Below are 21722 nucleotides of genomic sequence, written 5' to 3' on the forward strand. Positions count from 1 at the left end.
ATGGAGGTGCTTCCCCTTTGGTGTCAGTGCTTGATCTGGACCTGCAATCTTGGAAGCGTTGTCAGGATTGTTGGTATAGTGATATTCATCCATTTCTACTGATGCATGAAGGATGGAACTTGAGGCCATTTGGATGCCTCTCATCATACTCTTAGGCAGTGTGTTTTTTCCAGTGATTGATTTGCTCTTGCTGTAGTAAGTCACCAATTTTCACCTAAAAAAACCCATGACTTGGTTTAATGTCATGTTTTAATTGGTGCTTTTTCACAGAGAATATATTCTACTTTAAAAAAGCATAGGTAACAATATGCAGGTGCAGTGATTTGTTTTAATGGTCTGAAAAATCCTTCATCCCCAGTACTTGGGAGTGCATGCTAATTGAGTTTGTATTCTTCTTTTTGAGGACAAGGCACACATTTGTAGAGTCTTGCTGCAAACACCATTAAGTTAGACTGGAAATTGGGCATACAAAGAAACAGTTAATTCACTCTGTTGTATCAAGCTCCAAGCATACCTAATCATACTGCTTGCATATTTTAAGGCAGTGGCAGAGATATACGAAGAGCTTCTGTAATATAAGTAGTATTTGGAGTTACTATTGTAAAAACATATGCACACTTAGTGTTAGAAAGTGAGAGATGTGAGTATGTTACATAAATGCAATGTATTGAAAGTATATATGTTATCTTCTGGGTGTAATTTAAACAGTAAAAGTTACATCTCCTTTGAAATCCCCAGTGCTATTTCTGTGGAATATGAGCTCTAGTCTTCTCTGGGACAAGAGTTTAAAAGTTAGCTCTAGGAGAAAGCATTTTAGAATGTATGGAAAGTATACAAATATAAGCTGAAATCCTAGAACCTGTCAGGAAATTATGACAACACACTGTGCAAGTGTGTGCCTCAGGCTAAATGGAGAGGGAGCAGTAAAGCCTGAGAAAAAAATAAAGCTTCAGTTATGAGTGCTTGTGTAGGTAGCAGTGGTTTTCTGAAGATGAAAATCCATCTAAAGTGATACTAAATAAAGATAATATCTACTACTGTGGATAAAATTCAAAGTAATTATTACCAAAATGAAGACATTAATTCAGGAAATCACATAAACCATAATTAATCAAGAAATTATTCCAATATATGAGAAAAGCTGTGAATAACTTGATGGGTCTGTTAGATTGTTAAAAAGTACTAGAAGCAATAAAACTGAAGACTAAAGTGCCTTTTTACCAAGTTTTCATGCAGTCAGCCCCAGAGAGATTCATGAGGAGGGGGCCCAGCAGTTTAACAGCTCAAAGTGTTTGTTTCTGGGAGCACTGGGGAAGAGCAGAAATGAGATCTGTTGCCTTTTTTAAATTTTTTTTTTAACCAATGCTAAATTTTCTTTTAGGAAAGAAAAGCTTATGAGTAAGCTTATTAAAAAAGCTTATGGATGTTGTCTGTAGGAAGTAAGTTTCAGAGCTGAATGTTGTGGAATTACCTAATATTTCTTGAAGGACCTATGAATATGAAAATCCAATTTAAAAAACCCAAACAAAACAACAAAACAGTTGCCTGAGCATCAGCTGCTGCAGTAGAGGTAGCCAGGGGATCATCATTTTAATAATGGTGGCTCTTTGGACTTTAGGTAGATCAATGAAGCTTCAGTAATTAAAAAAATACTTGAAATAGTAATAGCAGAAGGATAAAAGAAAAAAGGACTTTGGAGGTCTGTACTGGGCAGCTTGGATCATCCTGGCCCAGGACAGTCTCTGGATATTCTGTGCAATGCTCAGAGAAGGGAAATGACACTCCTTGTTCTTAGATATTTGCCATCTCATAGTGTACCATGAAGTTTGTGTCATTGTGGTGGTTGCCTGTGTTGTGCTTTGTAGCTAAAAAAGCACACTAAAAATGGAAAAAACCGAGTCATTAGGGCAACTACACTTTCTGTTTCTTTAGTTCTGCAAAATTCTGTGTCTTCAAACAATGTAGGCTGAAGTATTAATGCTTCTGTACATTGCCATCATTCCTCTTACCTCAATGAGGAAGTTTACTCATTTGTGGGTTGATAGGCAGCCTTGCCTGGGAGTGGGAAGGTGCTTGCTGGCAATGCAAGTTGAGAGCTACTTTGCTAAGTGCAGACCAGTGCTCTGCTAAATGAAGATAAAATTCAGGCACCCACATCCTGTCACACCATTTAGTTCTTGCTGGCTGCCATTTACCAGGAAATTGAATTAAGTCCATTAGCTCCAAACACTGTTAAAAAACAGCAAAGACTTTAAAAAGTTATACTTGATTTGCCTTATACTGTGCACAGTTGAAAGTGTGCCTTGTGAGTTTAACCCTCTGCTCGTGCAACTCTTCCTGGTGGTGGCAGAGGAGGAGCAAAACCAGCTCTGGCTACTGCTCTGCCATAATAGGTTTCCAGGTGAATGGAGTAAATTCACAGAACTGGTAGCTAATGCAACTCTTCTTGTACATCTGTAATCATTATTTGCTGCCAATTCCTGTGTACCCTTGTACCAAAGATGTTGCATATGCAGCTTAAAATTATTGAAAAATTCAACTGTGTTTGATTTTTGAAATACATATATGTTTCAGATGAAGTTATTGACTAGGGAAGTAGGTATTCTCCTTTTATTACTCTATAATGTTAGCAACTTTAATTTAACTTAACCAATAAATTATTAAATAGGGCTGAATGGGTCTATTTTGGAAATTCTTCTGAAATCAGTATGTTATTTGAAAGGAAATATAAATTTTAATTAAGCTTCTTAGTTTACCTGAAGTCAAACCATATTATCCCAATGAAAACCGGTCAAGACCAGGAAGATAAACATAGTAATATGGATATGCATTGCAGGCTTGCTGGGCAAGCAAATCTGAACTGCTATCTCTGTAGAAGACTGAACTAATTCTTGTGATTTTATCATCTCTGAATTTCAGAATTTCTGATCAAACTCTCAAGGCTTCCTAAACAGCAGTCTAGGTGGCAAGCCTGAAGCAGCTGTAAGTTCCTAAGGAAACTCTGGTGCAAATAAATGTCATTTTTTGACTACTGAGTTAGACTGAACATGTCTTTCAGATTGTGCTGTGGAGGCATCATCAGAGTTGTGGGCCAGTTTCCTGGAGTGTGTTGTAAGCAGATTCACAATGATAAGAATGAGGAGCCAGGCAGATAGGGACCTGGCCCCTGAATGTGGGACCATTGCAATTTTAAAGGTCAGCTGCTGAAGGAGCATCAACTCAGGAGCTTCTACATTGGCTGGCAGGGAGGGCAGGAGACAAAAAATGGCAAAAAGCCCTTCACATATGGCTTTTGCAATTTTAAGCTGCACAGCAGAGAGTAGCATTGTTGGGTGGATGTGCAGAAGGCACTGGAGCCCTGCAGCACCTGCCCCAAACCCCCCCTCGGAGCCCGTTCATGTGTCAGCCGTGCTTCATAAGCTGTTGTCAGTGTCAGCGTTAATGCAGAGCCTGGGAAGGAAGAGAGTTTGACATTTTGTCAAGCTTATACTACAGACCAAACATGTAGCAAGGGTTTTATCTACTTTAAAGTGTTAAAATAATTCCTCTTCCCCTTCCTGCTGAGGTGGTGGACTGCAGTGGGTTTTATCTGCTTTATGTGATGTCTCTGTATCTCTGCCAAAGCAAAACTTAGAGCTGACTAATGGATGAACACCAACATTGACTCTCAGCTTTGTCCCCTCAGGTCTGAAGGCAGAAACAAGACAATGGGAACCCTCCCATAGTTAAGCCACTCAAATCTAACCTGAAGCTGATTTAAACTGAAAAGGGAGTTAGACCATGTGGCTGACTGACTGTGATGAGTCATAGCCAAAAAGGACATGATTCCACAGTACAGCAATGCCAGGCAGAGAGGCCCCTGAACAAGCAGTAACACAACTGCTAGCGGAAGCAGGACTTTTACAACTGCATTCAGGAGTGTAGTGCCAAAACTCATTAACTTTGATGAGGTAAAAGATGACTTTCATTAGCAGCTGCCAGTAACTTAAAACTGAAAGACAAAACAAGCTTGGCAGTTAAGCTTTTTTAGCACTGTGCACCTTTGCACAAGTAAAAGCACTTACGCTCCTGTCTGGAGGGCCAATGCTCTGGAAAGAGGTTGGTATTGCTCATGTAATGTAGACCAAAGCCATGGTCAAATAGATTGCAATGGTTCTAACATGAGAAGCTCTTCATGATACCAAGTGCTGTGGGATCCCACTGAGCCATCAGCCACTCATCTCTGCAGAGCCAGCTCCTCTATCTGCCAGTTCCCCAATCACTCATGATGTGGGATTGAGCAGGGGGATCTCAGCTCAGTGTAGGAGATGTTGTTGACCTTAGTGCCATTTCTTGCATTCATTGGACAGTTCTTTTAATAAGTTCCATTTCCATTCATCAGAGAATCCTGTTCCTTTGGGGTGGCTGTTGGCCCCATACATGTGCCAAAAATGAATTGACAGACTTTAATTCAGTTTTCTTTTTACACTATCTGCTATGGAGGATTGGCTATTTGTACCCTAACAGAAACACATTATGTCCTTGGTACAGGGTTCTGTTCCCTGATCATTGTGTTCCTTATTTTCTTGAAAGTTCAAAAGTCTTTGTAATGCTCTCTTTTGACCCTGTCAACCTAAAAAACAGTCAGACATATCTTTCATTGCACTATTTCAGACTTCTTTATGCTGTTGTCACTGCAGATAATGTTCGTCTGTCCTTAATTTCTTTGGGTCTTGGTTATGTAAATGTATATAAAGAACATATTTGATATTCAAAAGGAAAGAAAGATCACATTGTGTTAACAAGGCAGAATTTATTATTCATAAGCAGATGAGCAGAACATCTTGACCATGGAATTTCTTGACCATGGAATTTCTTGACCATCATCCTTGACCATGGAATATCCTACAAAAGGATCTTATGCAGCAAAATGGAAATCTAGAAACTAAAGTTTTACTTTTTAGTAGATTTTTCAAAGTTTCTGCTCATGAGGGTATTCTTGATAATCCTGACTAAAATGCTGGAGTCTCTTTCTCAGTTGCCTTGCTAATGTTGGGCACCATTAAAAATGGTCTTTAATATTTTTAATATGAATTAAACTACCTTGAAAGTTTCAGTTTCAGCATGAAGCATAATGAAAACTGAAAAATTTGATGAAGAATTTGGGTGAGAGTGCTGTAGATTGTGCAGGGCTTTGATCATAGTTCTGTTTATCCAAGTACACCTAACAGTTTACATGCTGGTGCAGAGCAGCCCATGGAAATCCAGGTGATCCCACACTGGAGTTGGTCTCCATGCACCAAATGGAGGCACAGAGAAGGCTCACGTGCCTTCCTGACCCAACAGAGCTGTGCTGAATTAAGCACTGTCAATGCCCACTTCCTGCTTGTGGGTGCTGCTGGGGGGTTATTAAGAGATCTGTTGCATGCCAGACTCTATAGAAGTCTTGATTCACAATATCTTTCTTCAAACTATGATCTTTTTCCAAGCTATACTTAATTCCTACTGAAGTAAATGACAAATAACAGATTTCTGTACTTCCTTGAACACCCTACCAGAAGGTTATGTCTTTTTTAGTTTGTTTGTATTATCAATTTTGTGGGGCATACATATGAAATGCAAAATAATAGCTGCTGAACAATATCTTCAAGTGCCTTAGTCTACACAACTGGAAAAAAACCTTATATATTTCCATATTAAAAATGAAAGAGCAGTAAAATTTACCAGTTCATGTGGCCATATATTCACCAGTATTTCAACCAAATACTGTAAAACTATAGACTTAGAGAAGCCTTACCCACATTTGCACATGCTTTTGTCTTTCTGCTTCAGCTTTTCCATCTGTCATCACAGCAGCCAGTACACACACTACTTCCAAACTGCTCCATCTATGGGGATGTGTGTATACAAACTGATACTTGTGTTACAAATCAAATTGGGTTCCTGACCTCCCACCTCCACGTGGGAGTTGTTGTCATAAGATATGTAATGCTGCTATATACACATTTCTTATTATTACACATAAGACATGTTTACAGGTCTGTGGTATTTCCTGGCTTGTGAATAGCTGTGCCTATATAAAGAGTGTAAAATTATTTGGAGCATGAAATTGGATGTTCTCTTAACTTTGGCCTGAGGGCTTTCTGTGGGCCCCTATACATTGAAAGGTCCATACAATTCTTTTCCTAAATAAATTCTTGTCTAGCATCCTTATCCTTTGATTTTTCTTTTTTTTTTCCCAGATCGCTCATTTAATACTTTTAGAATAAAAAATTATAATAAAAAAGGAAACTTGAAATGCTAATGAAAATTGCCTTCCACAAGCAAAAGATAGCAGCACAGACTATTTATGTTCTTTTTGCCTAGAATTATTTAAAGAGATGCTGAAATCAGTCTTGTTCAAATCTTGAGGAACACAAGAGCAGAGTGGAGTCCTTCCGTTCTGCGCCTTTATTTTTATTTCCTGAAACATTCAGCATACAGTATTTTAGAAAAAGATGATTAGCATAGCATTTAAAGCAAATTAGATGAACTGTTTTCACCTCCCTTTGCTTGTGATTATCAGGTGGTTTGTTAAAGTTGGATCTCATGTCTCCTATTTGTTAAAATAAAAATAGTAAATTGAGAAAGAGGGAAAAAAAGAACATATTTAAAATGCAGTGAAAGGCCCAGTGCTGGGTACCAAAATTACTGATCTGGTTTCAAAAGGAAAATAAAGAAGGAGAGGGGATCAAGAAATCACTTTCACTTAACGTTTTTATTGAATTCCAGAGGACTTGTGTGGACTCTGCTCTCTTCTGAAATCTGTTCATCATTGCTTTTGATGTGACATGAAGTAAGGGCCCCTTCTTGACCTGCTCAGCTGCTCAGCTTCCCTGAAGGGACAGAGCCCAAGTTTTGCAATCCTGATTTTGAGATAGCGAGAGGCTTTTGTAAGTGTGTGCAGGGCATTTTGGGGAGCTCAAGTTCAAGGAGTTTCTCTCTTTGCAGCCTGTTCCTGTTTATGCAATCAGACGGATGTGGGCATATTTTTTATGTCACTTTCAGATCCCTTGTCTCTGAACTTCATAATTTTAAATTAATTTCTAATCGCAATATGCCATTATCTCCACTTTGCATGGGATGTTAGAGAGACACAGACATGGAGGGTACATCCAACCACTCATGCAATTAAGTGAGTAAAAAGTGAAATTCCTGGGTAGGACTTGGTCACAGTTCCAATTTTTCGCATTCTAGCTGAGGACAATATGGATTTCAGGTCACACGTTAAATACAGGACATTTTGATTAATTTAAATAGTGTAATTACTGCTTTTCACAGAATCCCAGAATTAACTAGGTTGGACAAGACCTTTGAGATAATTGAGTCTAACCTATGACATAACACCACCTTGTCAACTGGAACATGGAATTAAGTATTATATCCAGCCTTTTCTTAAACACCTCCAGGGAAATAATAAAAAATGAATGATAAATTTTAACTGGCAGTGTTCTGGAAGATAATGACATGCATCACTGAATGATTTACTTTTCAAATGATTTTTGCATGAATAATGCTGGTAGAATCTGACCCTTACATGATGCTTCCTATCAACATTTTGTGTGTATAGATTACTGTGTTTTAAATTGCACCCTAACAAGAATGCAGTTGATTTAGCTGTTGGTCAGTGAATCCTGGCCGTCAGAGTATTTTATGAACAATAAAAATGTTATTCAGTGGCATATTTGATGAAGGATATTCAATTCTGATGAATTTTGGCCTGAATGTCTAGAGGAAAAAGAATAAGTGAAGATAGTAGCCAAGTAAAATCAGTGTCCCTTGAAACAAAGAGAGTTTGCTGGCTGCAGCTGGCAGCCTCAGGAGGGCGAGGAAGCTGCCCAGCAGGCAGAGTTGGTATGGGAACAGTTCTCCACTGAGCTGCATGATTTTTTTTTCCCTCTGTACTCTCTATCCTTTCAAGAAACAGAAGCTAGTTGTCTATCAGCCAGTGCTGGTTAGGATCTTCTCTTCATGCTGGAAGAAATCTGGGTCATAGGAGATGACTGAGACTAGCAGGATAGTTTAGAGCATTGCTGCTTGGAGATGTGAGGCTGGGACTTCATCTCGTGGAGCACAGGGACTGCTGAGGGTCCTGTTAAGCTTGGAGCAAGAAGTCGCAGAAATACAAATGACAGATCACTGGAAAAGGAAATTTTTGTGCCACATCTTTATTCTGATTTGTGAATCTTTCAAACGCTGAGGCTGTGCAGGCAGAGTAACTGGGCACAATAAAACCCAACACTGTGACTGGAAGTACTGAGCAATGGCTCGTGCATTCTCTGCTGTGGAATAAAGCAGCTAGTTTTCTTTAGGCCTGAACTGCACAATCATCAGATAATTCAATTAAAATTTAATGTTTAATTTTGTGAGTACATAAAGGCGGATCCTCACTCAGATCTTCACTCTGACTCCAATGTGCCCATTTGAACACAGGACTTGTTCTCATCCAAAACAGCGGCTGAATCCCCCAGCCCCAGCATTTGATTCTGTAATGGGGTTGTTTGAGAAGCACCAAGTATCACTGCATCACTCACAGCAACACTCCTTTGAGCCAGGTGCCATCTCCTAGAACTATCAGAAATGTTGTTTTCACAGCAATGTCTGAAAAGTGTGATTTTTACAGCAGTACTGAATTACCTCGGTGAAGGGAAAAACTCTGGGAACGGTGCAGCTACGGCTGTACATTCACCTGTGTCACTAGGCCAGAGGAGCTCCCTGACTGCAGCTTTGGGGGCTCTGGATTCTTTCTGTCCCCAGCTGCTACTGCTGAGGGGCATGACACTCAGGTGCTGTCAGTGCTGCTACACCTTTGCAGCAGTTATTCAGTGTTGCTCTCTGGTGGGCTGTTGCTCTGTCATTTGTCACACTCTGGTCCTGCTGGCTCGAGTCTGTGTGCCACCACGCAGCCCTGCTTGCCCTGCCCTCAGCCCTTGGCCAAGGTGAAACCATGGAACTCCTGTGGTACATTTATATATCTTTTATGAGTAAAAAATCTGCAGTGCATAGCAATCAAACAGGTGGTTTGGTAGGGTGTTTAACATAGCAGTGGATCAGAGAAAAATATTATTATGAAAAGGAATAACTCACAGGCAGATGTCAGTTCTTGAAAGAAATGTTCTTTTTAAAAAGCTGAATCTTTTTGAAAATCACTGATTAGAGTCCTTACTGACATAATGCTTCCAGTAAGTACAGAGCTGTTGATCCAAGGATTTCATGCTAATAGAACTCTGAGAAAAAGAAGGTATTTCTGATTTCAACAGTTTTTATGTTATCAGTGGCTAAAATGCTGATCTTAGAATCACAGACTCACAGAAAGACTTGAGTTAGACTAGACCTTAAACATCATTTACTTGCAGCCTCCCCTACTCTTCAAATGGTACTGAACTGTTTGTGGTTTGAATTTGAGCTAATTAAAGACAGTTAAGAGAAGTATTTCCAAGTTGATTTTGTTTTTTAGAGCAAAGGACCCATTTTCTATTGCTGACAAAATTACATAAAAAGTTATATTCAATCAGGAAGATGTACAAAACCAGATAATGCTTCAATCTTGAAGAAACTCAAAGATATCTGTCTCTGAGAAGCAGAGAAGTTAGATATTTAAATAAGCCATGGTCCAATGAAGGGCCTGAAATTAGGTTTGCCCCTGCCTCACACTCTCACTAAGCCAGCCAGTCAGTCAGGCTACTCAGCTGTAGCCTCTTTTTCTGATCAAAACTCTTGAGAACTAAGCTGCCTTCTGCTGTTCTCCACAGCTTCCTGTGACCAATAGAGTCAGCAATTGCAAAAATTGTGGGAGTAGAAATTGAGAGGATGATAAAATAGGTGTAAGTTCTTTCCTCCTTCTGCTTGCCATAAAGAATATCCATTCAGCAAATCCAGAACCATTCTGTCAGTGCCATTAAGGAGAGCAATATGGAGCAAGTGTTTCTGTTCAAGGTAGATGGGGGAAAGGAAGATCAAGGAAGGATCCAGCAGGGCTGGAAAAGTCATGACTGATGTAGAGGGACTGGCCCTGGGGAGCAGAGAAGTTTAGCATGGGAACAACGTGAATCTGGCTCAAGACTTTCTGTGCACAAATACTGAAAATATATAAAGGGAAAAGCAAATATGAACACAGGTTTTTTTTTTTTGCAAGTAGCACAAAATTGCCAAACAAATATCCCAGCCAATCTTTCATTCCTCATGTATAGGTGTTTCTTAATGGCTATGGAGAGTACCCAGCATTTCACAGCTGATAGAACTGTTACATCAGGGTTTGATATTCTCCTCTCTTGCAGACAATTCACATGGTGACAAGGACTCCCTGCAAAGCAGTCTGGACTTCATCCCAAAGATTGCCACCCTGCACTGTATCATATTAATGACCCTGTACAACTGAAAATAATTACAAATGCAAATGTGATGAAAAGGAGTTTAATAGGGACGTTTCATGGCTGCAGTAGAGAAGTGGTTTAGCACTAAGATAAGTCTGATTGCTTGGGCATGTGGGTGCTATGGTAACTCCATTTGCATTTGGAAGCACTTAAGCTCAAAACCACAGTATGCTGCACCCTCTTCCTTTTGAGCAGGGTTCTGTAGAAGAAAGGCAGAAGTAAACAGCATGAGAGAAACCACAGAGCAGCAAAGGCGTCGTTAGCTTTAGCTGTACAAGTGGGTTACTGCAAAGCCGTCCTGTGAAGACTGAAAATGTCATTTAAAATACAGTGCAAGTGATGGAAAACCCCTCCTTCTGACTGCTAAACACACAATATTCCTGAGTATTTATTTTAGGTTTGCAGGAACTGTGTTGGCAAAAATAATTTGATTTGCTGCTTTTGGTTTTTGTTTTACATCAGGTTTATGGTTTTGAGAAGTTCTACATATCATTGGTAACAAGTATTATTTCCATTAAATTAATGTTTCTTCAGGGAAATTGCTCTTTTGCTCAGTGTTTTTATTTTCCTTTGGAAAAATTATACTCCTATGTTTATTTTGCATAATCAGAACCAGAAAAATACTTTTTTTAAATGGTCAGAAATATTCAACATATATTGTAACATTGTGTTCCTCCTTGTATCTGTCAGTTATAAATTCTTAATTCCATCCCTTTCTTCTGGTTGCTCCCCTTGTACTTGATTGCTGGCTAATTTGAACTTTTCACCTTCTCCATAGCTGTAAATGCTGATAAATGCTCACAGTTGACTCTGAACTTGAGGAGGATAGGGATAACTCCAGTCTTGGAAGGTGGACAGCAAGGAGAGGGATCTAGAACAAGCATTAATTTCAGAGGTCAATTTTCACTAAAAGCATAACACCACATCCTATCATGTTGGCCGTAGTTAGAGCAGCACTCGCTCCTGAGCTGTGCTCCGCAGGCAGACCACGCCTTCCTTCTCCACTGCAAGTCAGGCCTCAGCACTGGCAGGTGCTTGGGAACAAAAAGGCTTTTGACTCTCAGGTAATGCTTTAAGCAAAGGTTAAAGGTGCAGAAAAGAGTGCCAGGATCAGGCTCTTGAGCAGTGATGCACTCTATGAAGGAGTTGCTATGGGAGGCAATTATTGATGAACTTGTTGAAAAGGAAATATTTTGAGAAATCAGATGGAAACTATTTTAATTATCGTTTTGAAAAGTCAGAATGGACATTAAATCCAGATATCAAAAGCATTGGCATTGCCAAAGAAAGTGGTGTTTCTTAATCAGACCATTTTAGAATTTCTGTTAAATTAAAATTTACAGTTTCAACATTTTGTCCCTAATTTCTGGTGAAAATAAATATTATAAATATTGCCTGTGGAAAAGAAATTGTAATGTTTATTTAGTTCTAACTTCTATGATTGCTGTAGGGCTATGAAGACTTTTATCAATTAGACTATGAATAACTTAGAAGTGATTTGATGGCTTCATCTTCAATGACCACAAGAATAGATGTTTTATTTCAGAACCCTCAGAAATGTCTCTCATCTGAGAAAATTCTGTACTGTAAACTCAAAGGAGTAGTTTATTTTTTGACTCAGAGCATGAAAAATTTCACATATTTTTAATATGAACTCGGTATGACAATCTTTTACTCGATTTTCAAAAAGCAGCAGTTTGTCCAGAAACAGGGAATATTATTCGTTTTTTCTTCCCCAGAATTAGAGATAAAGAATAAAGTGTAATTCTTTGGTCTCTGGTTATGAAAGCACTTTAGCACATGTGATCCCACCTATAAAATTTGAGGGGTCCTCTGTGGTATGGAATTACTCAGATGTTTAAGTGTTTGGTAGTCTATTCTTAGGTCTGCCCAGATTTGTTTATAAAGTAGCAATGGATCCCTTCGTTTTGTGTTTTCAGCAAAAATAACAGTAACATCTCTGGCCCCGATGCTCATTTACTTTAAGGTCTCGTTAGCTGGTTCTGGCGGCACAAGGGAGCTTTAAAGCAGGTGTGAATTACATCCTATCCCACTTGAAGTTTAAAAATAAATCAAAGGGCGGCTGGCAGCATTTTGTGAGGCTCCTTGCCTTACTCACCCTTCACCTCCCACCAGGAACTGTTCATTTTTTGCAATTTAGTGTTGGCTTGCAGGAGAGCTGCAATGTCTGTGCTGTTTGCTAGGAGACCCCCTCAAAGAGCTTTACTCCATCTGAACAAGTAGACCACATCCTGTTGCTTTCTGTGCAGATGTGAAGAGCCCTGACCCTGCTGAAGCAGTGCCATTCAGCTGTGAAAAGAGGGAAGGCAGAATCTGGACCTACATTCGTTGCTTGGTGCAAAATGCTGCCTGGTGGGGGTTGCTGGGGTCTGTCCAATATGCTAAAGGCTGGAGAGATCCTGGGAAAAGGGCAGCAGCTCTGCAGAATCAGTAAGCATTTTTCCTGGCAGCAAAACCCGGCTGCCAACTGTTTTACAGACACGAGGCTGAGAGGAAGGATTACTTCCTCTGCCCCCTCCCAGCTCTGGCAAAGACACGAGGAGTACAGCTGGATGTGAAGAGCCAGCTGGTATGGCACCACGCTAGATAAAACACCAAATGCACTATTAGCAGGAGAGGCATCCTCCTTCCCACATTGCTGTGTGCTGTGTGTATGGAGGAATGCAGTCCTGCAGCAATCCCATGCTCAGAGCAGACAGCCTGAGCTGCTGCCATGCAAGCGTAACCTCCTGGCCAGTCCAGCAGGAAATACAAAGCCACGTCCATTTTACTCACTGTGCAAATTAAGCAGCAGAATGGAATTAAAAGACATGTTCCATGTCATCAGCTAATGGATTTCTGCCCCTATAAACATGATAACATTTTTAGGCTCTTAATGCTGATTCAACAGGATCTCCATCTTATCAGCTGGAGTTTGTGTTATTAATAGCACATGCACACAGGAAATGTGTGCTGGCTCTTCCTGCTGCTAAAGAAGATCACACCCTGGACTTCCTTGAAACACATTTTTATCTTCTAACATGTTGTAGATACCAGTTGTCTTCTGTTGAGTTGCTTGGTCCTGCCAAGTGAAAACATTTTCCTAAGACAGCAAAAAGCTGTCTCCTTATACAACTGGACTTCTTATACAGGTGCGACCACAGCGCTGCACTGAGTGCAGAGTCAGTACTGCAGAGGTGGTGCATCAGCTCCTGTACCTCCAGACAGCCTACTGTCCTAGGGGTTTGAGAGGTTGGCTTTTTTTTTTTTTTTTTTTTTTTGGTGGCCTGGATTCTTTCACATTTTTTCCATTTGCTCTTCTTGTTGAACGTTGAAAGTACTTCATAATGCAGTACTCCCATGTTTTACTCACAGGGCCAGTACATCTTTGGGCTTTCAGGAGAAAGAGTGGTGAACTCATTTGTTTTAGGTGTATTTTGTTGGCAGCCTGTCATTTCATCTCAAACCTTTCTTTGAAGCAGCAGCTGCATTCTGTCCGCCAACTGGTAGGAAGGAGAATGAAAGCGATTAGCCAGGCTCCCATCTGCCCGTGGGATAAGCTGCTGGTTATATCTTTTTCCAGGGCATGTGATTAAGCCCAGATCTGCTCGAGCATTACTGATGAATTTGAAATCTTTTAGGTATGTCATCAGGAACCAACTGGTGGCCAAATCAAGAGAAGGGAGAGGGAAGCTTAAAAAACTTACTGCAGTAGTAGGAACCTTTTCTATGCTCTGATTCTTCCATTTTGGTTATCTAATGTTGTCCTTGTTACCTTACACATATCATCTTAAGAATGTCTTATGGTTGGATGCAGTTTAAACTTTGAGAAAAATTTTGGGGTAGTTCCCATTTAAACTCAGACCGACTTGCTTAGTTCGGCAATCATAAAGCTTTTGTACTGCAAAGCACGTGTTTGGGGGATTGGACATCCTCATTACATTTTAAAGATATTTTTGGATTTCAGCTTTCAAGTTTATAGAGTTATGCTTTAGAATATAAACATGAGAAGTCAGTTTTGTCTTTGAGGTAAACTTGGTTAGCCTGAGGTTAGCTCAGATATTTGTTAGTGCTGGAACATTTTTTGGAAAATAAATTAATAGTAGCAATATACCTATTAATCTCAGAGTAACAGAGTCTGGTGTGTTGGGATTCTTCTTGATTTTCCTTCATTTTACCCAGTACCTCCCAAAAAGATTTCATGGGGAAATGCATTTGCTTTTCTTTTTGAGAGGATTTTTTAGTGTTCTGGTGCCACCTATTGAATTCTTTTCAACTGTGCCCTATTCCATTGCTATAATAAAGCATATCAGGGAATAGAATCACAGGAGAGCAGGAGACCCTTGAAATGCTTAGAAGGGCTTAAAACTGCCATGAAGTTCTGTTAAAATGATAGTGCTTAGTTATAGGCAGGAAAAAACGGCAATCTTGGACTATTATTTCCCATACTGTTTTAAGTCACTGCTCTGAGCAAGGCAGTGGGACCAGGTGATCTCTTGAGGTCTCTTCTAACCTGGAGTTCTATGATTTTGTGTAATGTTTAGCTCCTCTCACTGGGAGTGAGCAATAAACCTTACACTCTATTTAAGCTATTAGCATTATTCTAACTTTACAAGGGGGAGAGGATGGGGAAAATTATTTTCACAGAAATCTTGAGGAAATGAATGAGGCAACCAGAAAAACAACATCGACAAGCTTATGATCCCCCACTCACTTATGATCCCTCACTTTACTTGGAAGAGGCAATCTTGATGTATATAATTTTGTCTCTATTGTGTTTGCCTAAGAAACCAGTAAATAGCTTGAAAAGTATTTCTGAATGTTTCACTAATCTGAGCAGAGTTTCATTTAGGACGTTTTCTGCAGCTTCTTTTATTCTGTTTTTGGAAAAGTTTCTAAGTGAAAGTTAATCTGTGACGATGCTCATGGAAGGTTAATATTTGCCTTGAGGTCCACTTGATGTGCTAAACGAAAGTAAGATTTGGAAAAGGGGGGAGAATAATTGATTCTTCAGCTAATAAGCCTTTTGAAAAAAGAAAATCACATTGTGGAATTTAGAATGACTAACTGCCAGCTTTAAAACACTGAATTGAAAACCATGAAAATACATTGAAAATTTATTGCTTATGGCAAATAAGAATGAATATGAATGTTAGCTTTTACAGGGTTCCTTGGCAGTTTAATGCATATAGTTATAGATCATGCAATTGTTGTAAAGAAATGTTGCAGACAGGAGGTTTCGCTGAAGGTACATTGAAAGTTCAAAAGATCAGCTGTATTTTTGTTTCTTATCTGTAACCTCTCTGTAAAGGTTAGGAAGCTTCATGTACTAAGATTCTGTAGCTTTGAAAAGAATGCATGGTTTGTGTTTCAATGAAGCTATATAGATATAAATTAATTATCATGCTAGACCTGTTGTATAGTTTTATATATATATAATATATATATTATATATATCATATAGTGGCTTCTACACCCATGTTATTCAATCTGTTTTCAGTCTGCTACATTTTAGAGATTATATTCTTCCAATTTAGAGCAATGTTATTTTGACAGTTTCATATGATTTCAGGCAAACCTCATAGACCCATATCCTCACCTCATGGACCAGATTTTAGGCAACACTCTTCCCCACTTCTGAAAAGAAATAAATGCTGCATTACTGTTTTCAGTGAACTTCATTTAACTTCTGTTGGTACTTTTTCTGTAAGGTATCAGGCTACTGGCTTTTTCCTAATTGTCAGTTGTAGTAAGAGCTCTCACATTACGTACAGTCCACAACAAATTCAGTTGCTGACTAGAAAAATATTTGTGTTCATAGATTTTGTGTACATACAAAGATTTTGTGTGCATTCATATTCATATCACGGCTTAGACACACTACATGACAGTTCCGAGCACCAAGAAATTCTCACTCCCTGCAGGTGACATTGCCATCGCTGGTTATGTGTTTCTAATGGCAGTTGTCAGCCTTCTGAACTGTCCATGTGGGGTGCAGAATCCATGGTGGCCACTGAGCAGCCAACATGTGTGCTGCTGCTTGTCAGGTCCATAAGGAGAAAATCTCTGGAGTCCCAGGATATCTGCTTATGTTGATCTTCTGTGTCAGAGATGAGGGACATGGCTTTGATGCTGACACATGAACAGGGATACTTACGTATCTCTCACAAGTATGGCAGTTTCTCACATAAACCTGGCTTTTTGTTTTAAAGGTTGAAGGAGTTTATTTTCAAAAGAGTAAAGCTACAGCAGTTGGTGAAGTGCCGTGTAGTGAAGCTGAAGTAACAGAGAAATTATAAACAGGAAAGTTCTATCTGAAAGACACATGCCACAAAAAAGAGATAAATTCCAAGAAACAAACATAGTGGGAAAGATCTGGTAGAAAAAGAGCAAAAGAAGGAGGAAGGAAGAGCCAAACAGGTGGATGGAAGTTTGTCAGATGGGGCCCTGAGCAGCCTGATCTGCTGGGTGACATCCCAGCCCATGGCAGGGGTGTTTGAACTAGATGATTAAGATTCTCTCTAACCCTGCCCTAACCTGTGATTCTGTGATTCTGTGACCATATACTTCATATTTTGGGTGTCTGGTTGTTGCTATATCCACTAAATATAACTTAAGAATGTGTAATTTCCTGAGGAAAGCTTAGCTGATATTTGGGAGGAAGGAACGTGTCTTTATATTTTTGGCAAATTCCTTGAAAGTTTAATTTACACTTTTTCTCTCTCTTTCTCTTTTTCAGGGCAGGAGGCAACAACGATCACACCTGGTAAGAAGCAATTCACTCGGAAGAATTGCATTGATTTTTTTTCTTCCCTGTTAATTTCTTCTTTCTGTTTCTCACACACAGTTACCTCACAGAGTGTATAATGCCTTTTCATTCACCCAACAAAATGAAATATGCTGTCTTAATAGGCAGGAATTTCAGACAAGTCTGGTTTTGAGTAATGTATTTAGGTATATTTTAAAACACAGCATTTAGTTTGGAAGGCACAATCATAACCAAAAAAGAATACACTCACCAGTTGTGCATCTGACACCTGTTGAATCCCCTGCACTTTAAATGTTTGATGTGCCTTTGCTTTGTTAAAAATTCCCAGTGTCTCAGTATGAGAGTGTTCCAGCAGTGCACCCTGGTGTTGTGGGCAGCTCTGTCCCTCCTCGGCCGGGCACACATGAATGAAGCATTACCGACCCTGCTGTACCTCTCCCACAGGTGCCAGCCTCGCACACAGCACGCACTTCTCCAGCCCCAGCACGGCCCCGAGCAGCCCGGCACGCAGCAGCAGCTCTGCTGCCCTCACCGCACGCACCCCCTCTGCCTTCGGGGACGCTTCTGCAGGTTTGCTCTCTTCCCTTAGAAGCCACGCTCTGCTCTCAAAACTCTAGGGGAAAACGAAGTCATTCAGCACCAGGGTAGCCTTCTTCAGCTCATGGCTCATCAAATGGAGAAGGTGTCTGAGTTTTGGCATGGCGGCAATGCCAGGACTATGTGCAGGATCTGGTATCGGAGGGCCAAGTCTGGTATCTGAAGGCCGAGTCTTGCTGTCACCACAGTAGCATCAAAATGCCACCTGCTGCCAACAAGGCTGTCCCCAAAGCAAGAGCAGTAGGAATGAGCCTAAAAGAGAATATAGAGACCTGTCAATGAGATAACAGGGAGATAAATAATGAAGTATAGTAAGAAATATAGTGAGCAAGATGCATGACCAGCAAATGAGCACTACCTAGATTTGCTGTTTGTGCAACAGCACAAGCACTATTCATAATTGTGTTTCACTGTAAGAATATAGTAAAATGGTCTAGTTTTTCCCAGTTCACAGATTGTAACACTATTTTTATTTTGACTTCATCTAGAATTATGACTAAATATTGACCAAAAAATTGTCATTTTTACAAATTCATTTGTAAGTGGTATGCTCCTAAAAATTTGCTTTTTGCTTAAATACTCTTTTTTTTTGGTTTGTTTAATATATTAACATCACTTTTCTTTCAGCAGTCTTCTCTAAATTACAAAAATCCCATAAGAAAAAAACAAAAACAGAGAAGTGCTGTAGTGTAAGACATTTCTGACAACAAAGCCATATGAAAGAATGAATTTCAATTTTAATGCTGATATGTTGTTTATTTTCTTACAGATGATTACAATTCAACATCCTTGCACAGCACCACCTCCTCAGTCAACATGCCAGCAAGCACTGGGATCAGCCCCACTCTCAGCTCCACTCACACAATAGGTGACAAACTTGCACACAGTTACCACAGTTCTGATACATCAGGCACAGAAAATGGGTTTGAATGAGGCAATTAATTTAGAATGTATCAAACCTAAGCATACAAATTAGGCATACAACTGCATTAAACTTTAGAATGTTTTTAGGAACCTTACAAACTGTTTATGAGTAATATTTAAGATACCAGATTTGTTACTTGTCAACCAAGTGCAAAACAGAAATTATTTCCACAGAGTGGCATATAGCAGGAGGGTAAATCTGTCAATTATTGTGTCAGTACTCCTCTTGTTATTCACAGAAATTTGCCCAAGCAGCAAAAAAGTGTGAATACATCCAAGATCTGTGTGCCTCTCTGTCTTCTGATGTCTTCCCTTTGGTTTCACACAGCAGTAATACTTTCTTGGCATCTAGTAGTTCAAGCACTTACAGTGATTTTAGTTGCCATTGGGCTGTAAGGCGTTAGTCAGGTCAGTAAAATATATGTATGTGCATGTGCAAAGTACATGGACACTTTCTGTGTTTTTGAAGTGTCCTTCAAGTAGCTGTCTGCTCTTTGACAAACTGAACGTAGCTTTTATTTGTCAGTGTTCTGCCCCTTACAGTCTTGGTGACTCTCCAGTGGTCCCTCTCAGTTTGCCCTCTCCTTAGGGCCACTATCTAGCTGGTGACTCCCAGCCTGGAGGCAGGCAAATCTAGGGCCTGCCATATATGAAGAAATTAGATATCAGTGTGTTTTAGTGACACCTTTACCTTGGGATATGTTAAGTAATTGTTTTCAGAACGAAGTCCTTTGCTCAAGCTTCTCTACAGAAAATACCAGCAAAAATTTCTTTTGGGTATCCTGGTATAAAAGTAGTCATTAAACAATCTTTACTGTTTAAATCTTTTTCCAAAGGTAAGAGTGGCAGTGCAAAAAGCAGGTAAATTTTGTTTCTGTGGTGACATTTTATACAGCTCCGTTACACAGCACACATATCCTGGAAAACTGCTGTAGTTTATCATACTGCTATGAGAATGTATGATTTTGGAATATTCTTGTGTAACTTTGTACTCAGAAATATTACTAATAACCAGTTTCATTTCTAGTTCATTGATTTCACTGGAAAATTGTGAAAGACACATGATCCCTAAAATAACTAGTTAAAAATGGGGTTATGTATAGCTGATGTTTTCTTCCCTATTTTGAACATGAGATGAGTGCTAAATACATTTACTTATATTGAAAAGAGAGTTTGGGACAGTACTGGTCCCCCTTCTTCAATGCTCTGTGGAAAAAAATACCCAATCTGTTAAGACAGACCTTCATATTGTCTTCTTTTCTTATAGAAACTACCACAGCGATACCTGAAGCATCTTGTGGTAAGAACCAAACCCCTTATTCTCCTTCAGTCTTGAAATGTGACCAAATAGTAAACTCAAATACAGAAAATTGGTAAAGCTGATAAAGCAGTAAAAAAATAAAACCGATCAATTAGCATTAAAACTGATCAATTAGTTATTTTATAAAATGTCTTCCAGTTCTGGAAGAAGTAAGATTAAAGTTATTTAACAGTTCTGGTCTTTTCACCTCCATTTACAGTGGCTTTTCTTTTAGATATTATTGGAGACATAGAAGACTCTAAGAACAACCCTACAATGGCTGAAGTTTTACTGAAAAGTCTCACTAAAGACAGAGAATATTTTATTTCGGGGGATGGCATAGGCATAACTGTGAGTTCCAGCAACAGTTCAGTAGAGCTTCCAAAATGCCAGATTTACACTGTTGACGTTAAAAATGGCAAGTGTTCAGACAGTACTTCTTCTTCTTTTCTTGTTCCAAAAGGTAGGTGTACAGGGGTTTTAGTAGTTTCTTTTCTTCTTTGTTTTAGAATTTATTTTTATATGCAGTAATTTCTTTGTCTATCCTTGTTGCTTTTCAGAGAATCAGACAGAAAGTTTTCATATTTTGTCCATGGTTTGCAAGCTATTTTGAAATTGTATATTAAATCTTCTCAGTATTTTCTTAAAGAACAATGAAAACAAACTGTACTTTTTTCATTCTAAAGAAAAAAGGGAACTTTAACTGCATTGGCCATATGCATTGTGGTAAACAATAGCAAGACCAGCCACCATTTCAAAGCTGGTGTTTACGCTGAATGTCTGCACTAAAACATTAATTTATTATTTGAATACCTGTGTGTCTTTATCTCATGAAGGCTTTTTCAATTTTTGCTTTCCATTTCTTATTAAATTCTTTGTATATTGTTCTATGCTGATTGTATTTTCATATTGCAGAACAAATCAAAAAACATGAACAAACTGTTACTTAAAGACTCAATATAGCCAATGTCATGATGATGTGTAATATTGTTCCTTTCCAGTTGCCAATGAACCTCCTAGAGTCAAGGACACAAACGACACCTCTGCCAATTTATGTTGGAGTAGCTCACTTGCCTGTGCTAATGTGACTGTTATCTGCAACGGGACACTTTCAATGTATTCTAAAAGTGGGTTATTTATTTATTTATCCTTAAAAGCACTGTTGATGTTGTCTTTTTGTGAAACCCTGACAGATTTAAATTAATTGTGCCAGTCTGAGGAGAGGGTAGCTCAGAATTCCTGGGATTGCCAATTGGAGTACTACCATCCCCACAAGTAAGGATCTGGGAAAGTTCAAACCCAGAGGCCTCTTTTGCTGAGTTTACCAGTTTCACAAGTTACACAATTTCTGGAGATTTTGAGGTCCTGTTTGATTTTCTGGAGGGGAGCTGAGCAGTATGGAAATGCTGCAGTCTGTGCTTGTGCTGTGAGCTGACCCCTTACAGGCTGCCTTGGCCACTGGCTGTGCAGGCTCCAGGATGGTGTGAGGCCAGGCTCTTTGCTCTCACAGTCAGTCAGCCTGAGGACATGCTGGCTCAGAAACACCTTCTGTGTTAGGGCAGATATAGATGCTGAATGGCCTCATGTGTCCCAGAAAAATGGGTGCTGAATGTCTGGGGCTGGAGATTTCCTGCTTCAGGGAGCTGAAGAGCTGGGAAGCCATTCTAGGGTTCTGCTGGACTCCCCATGACATGTTCTGATTTCTGTAGGAAAGCTGTTTCCTTAGAAAGTCAAATTATGA

The 21722-nt window shown here is 39.4% G+C and overlaps 1 protein-coding gene across 5 annotated transcripts in view; it reads left to right on the forward strand.

Moving 5' to 3' along the window:
* The window catches only part of PTPRC (protein tyrosine phosphatase receptor type C), a 64476-nt gene that overhangs the window by 22234 nt on the left and 20520 nt on the right, over positions 1-21722 (forward strand). For 3 of the 5 annotated variants that reach the window (XM_053985532.1, XM_053985534.1, XM_053985533.1), the window contains 6 exons: positions 17131-17157; positions 17605-17730; positions 18527-18625; positions 19949-19981; positions 20217-20444; positions 20983-21108. In XM_053985532.1, coding sequence (XP_053841507.1) covers positions 17131-17157; positions 17605-17730; positions 18527-18625; positions 19949-19981; positions 20217-20444; positions 20983-21108 — 639 coding nt within the window. The remainder of the gene's footprint in view (positions 1-17130; positions 17158-17604; positions 17731-18526; positions 18626-19948; positions 19982-20216; positions 20445-20982; positions 21109-21722) is intronic. The other 2 variants (XM_053985535.1, XM_053985536.1) reach the window with 2 other exon arrangements.

Source organism: Vidua macroura, chromosome 9 (genome assembly GCF_024509145.1).
Source record: "Vidua macroura isolate BioBank_ID:100142 chromosome 9, ASM2450914v1, whole genome shotgun sequence".
NCBI classification, from domain to species: Eukaryota; Metazoa; Chordata; class Aves; order Passeriformes; family Viduidae; genus Vidua; species Vidua macroura.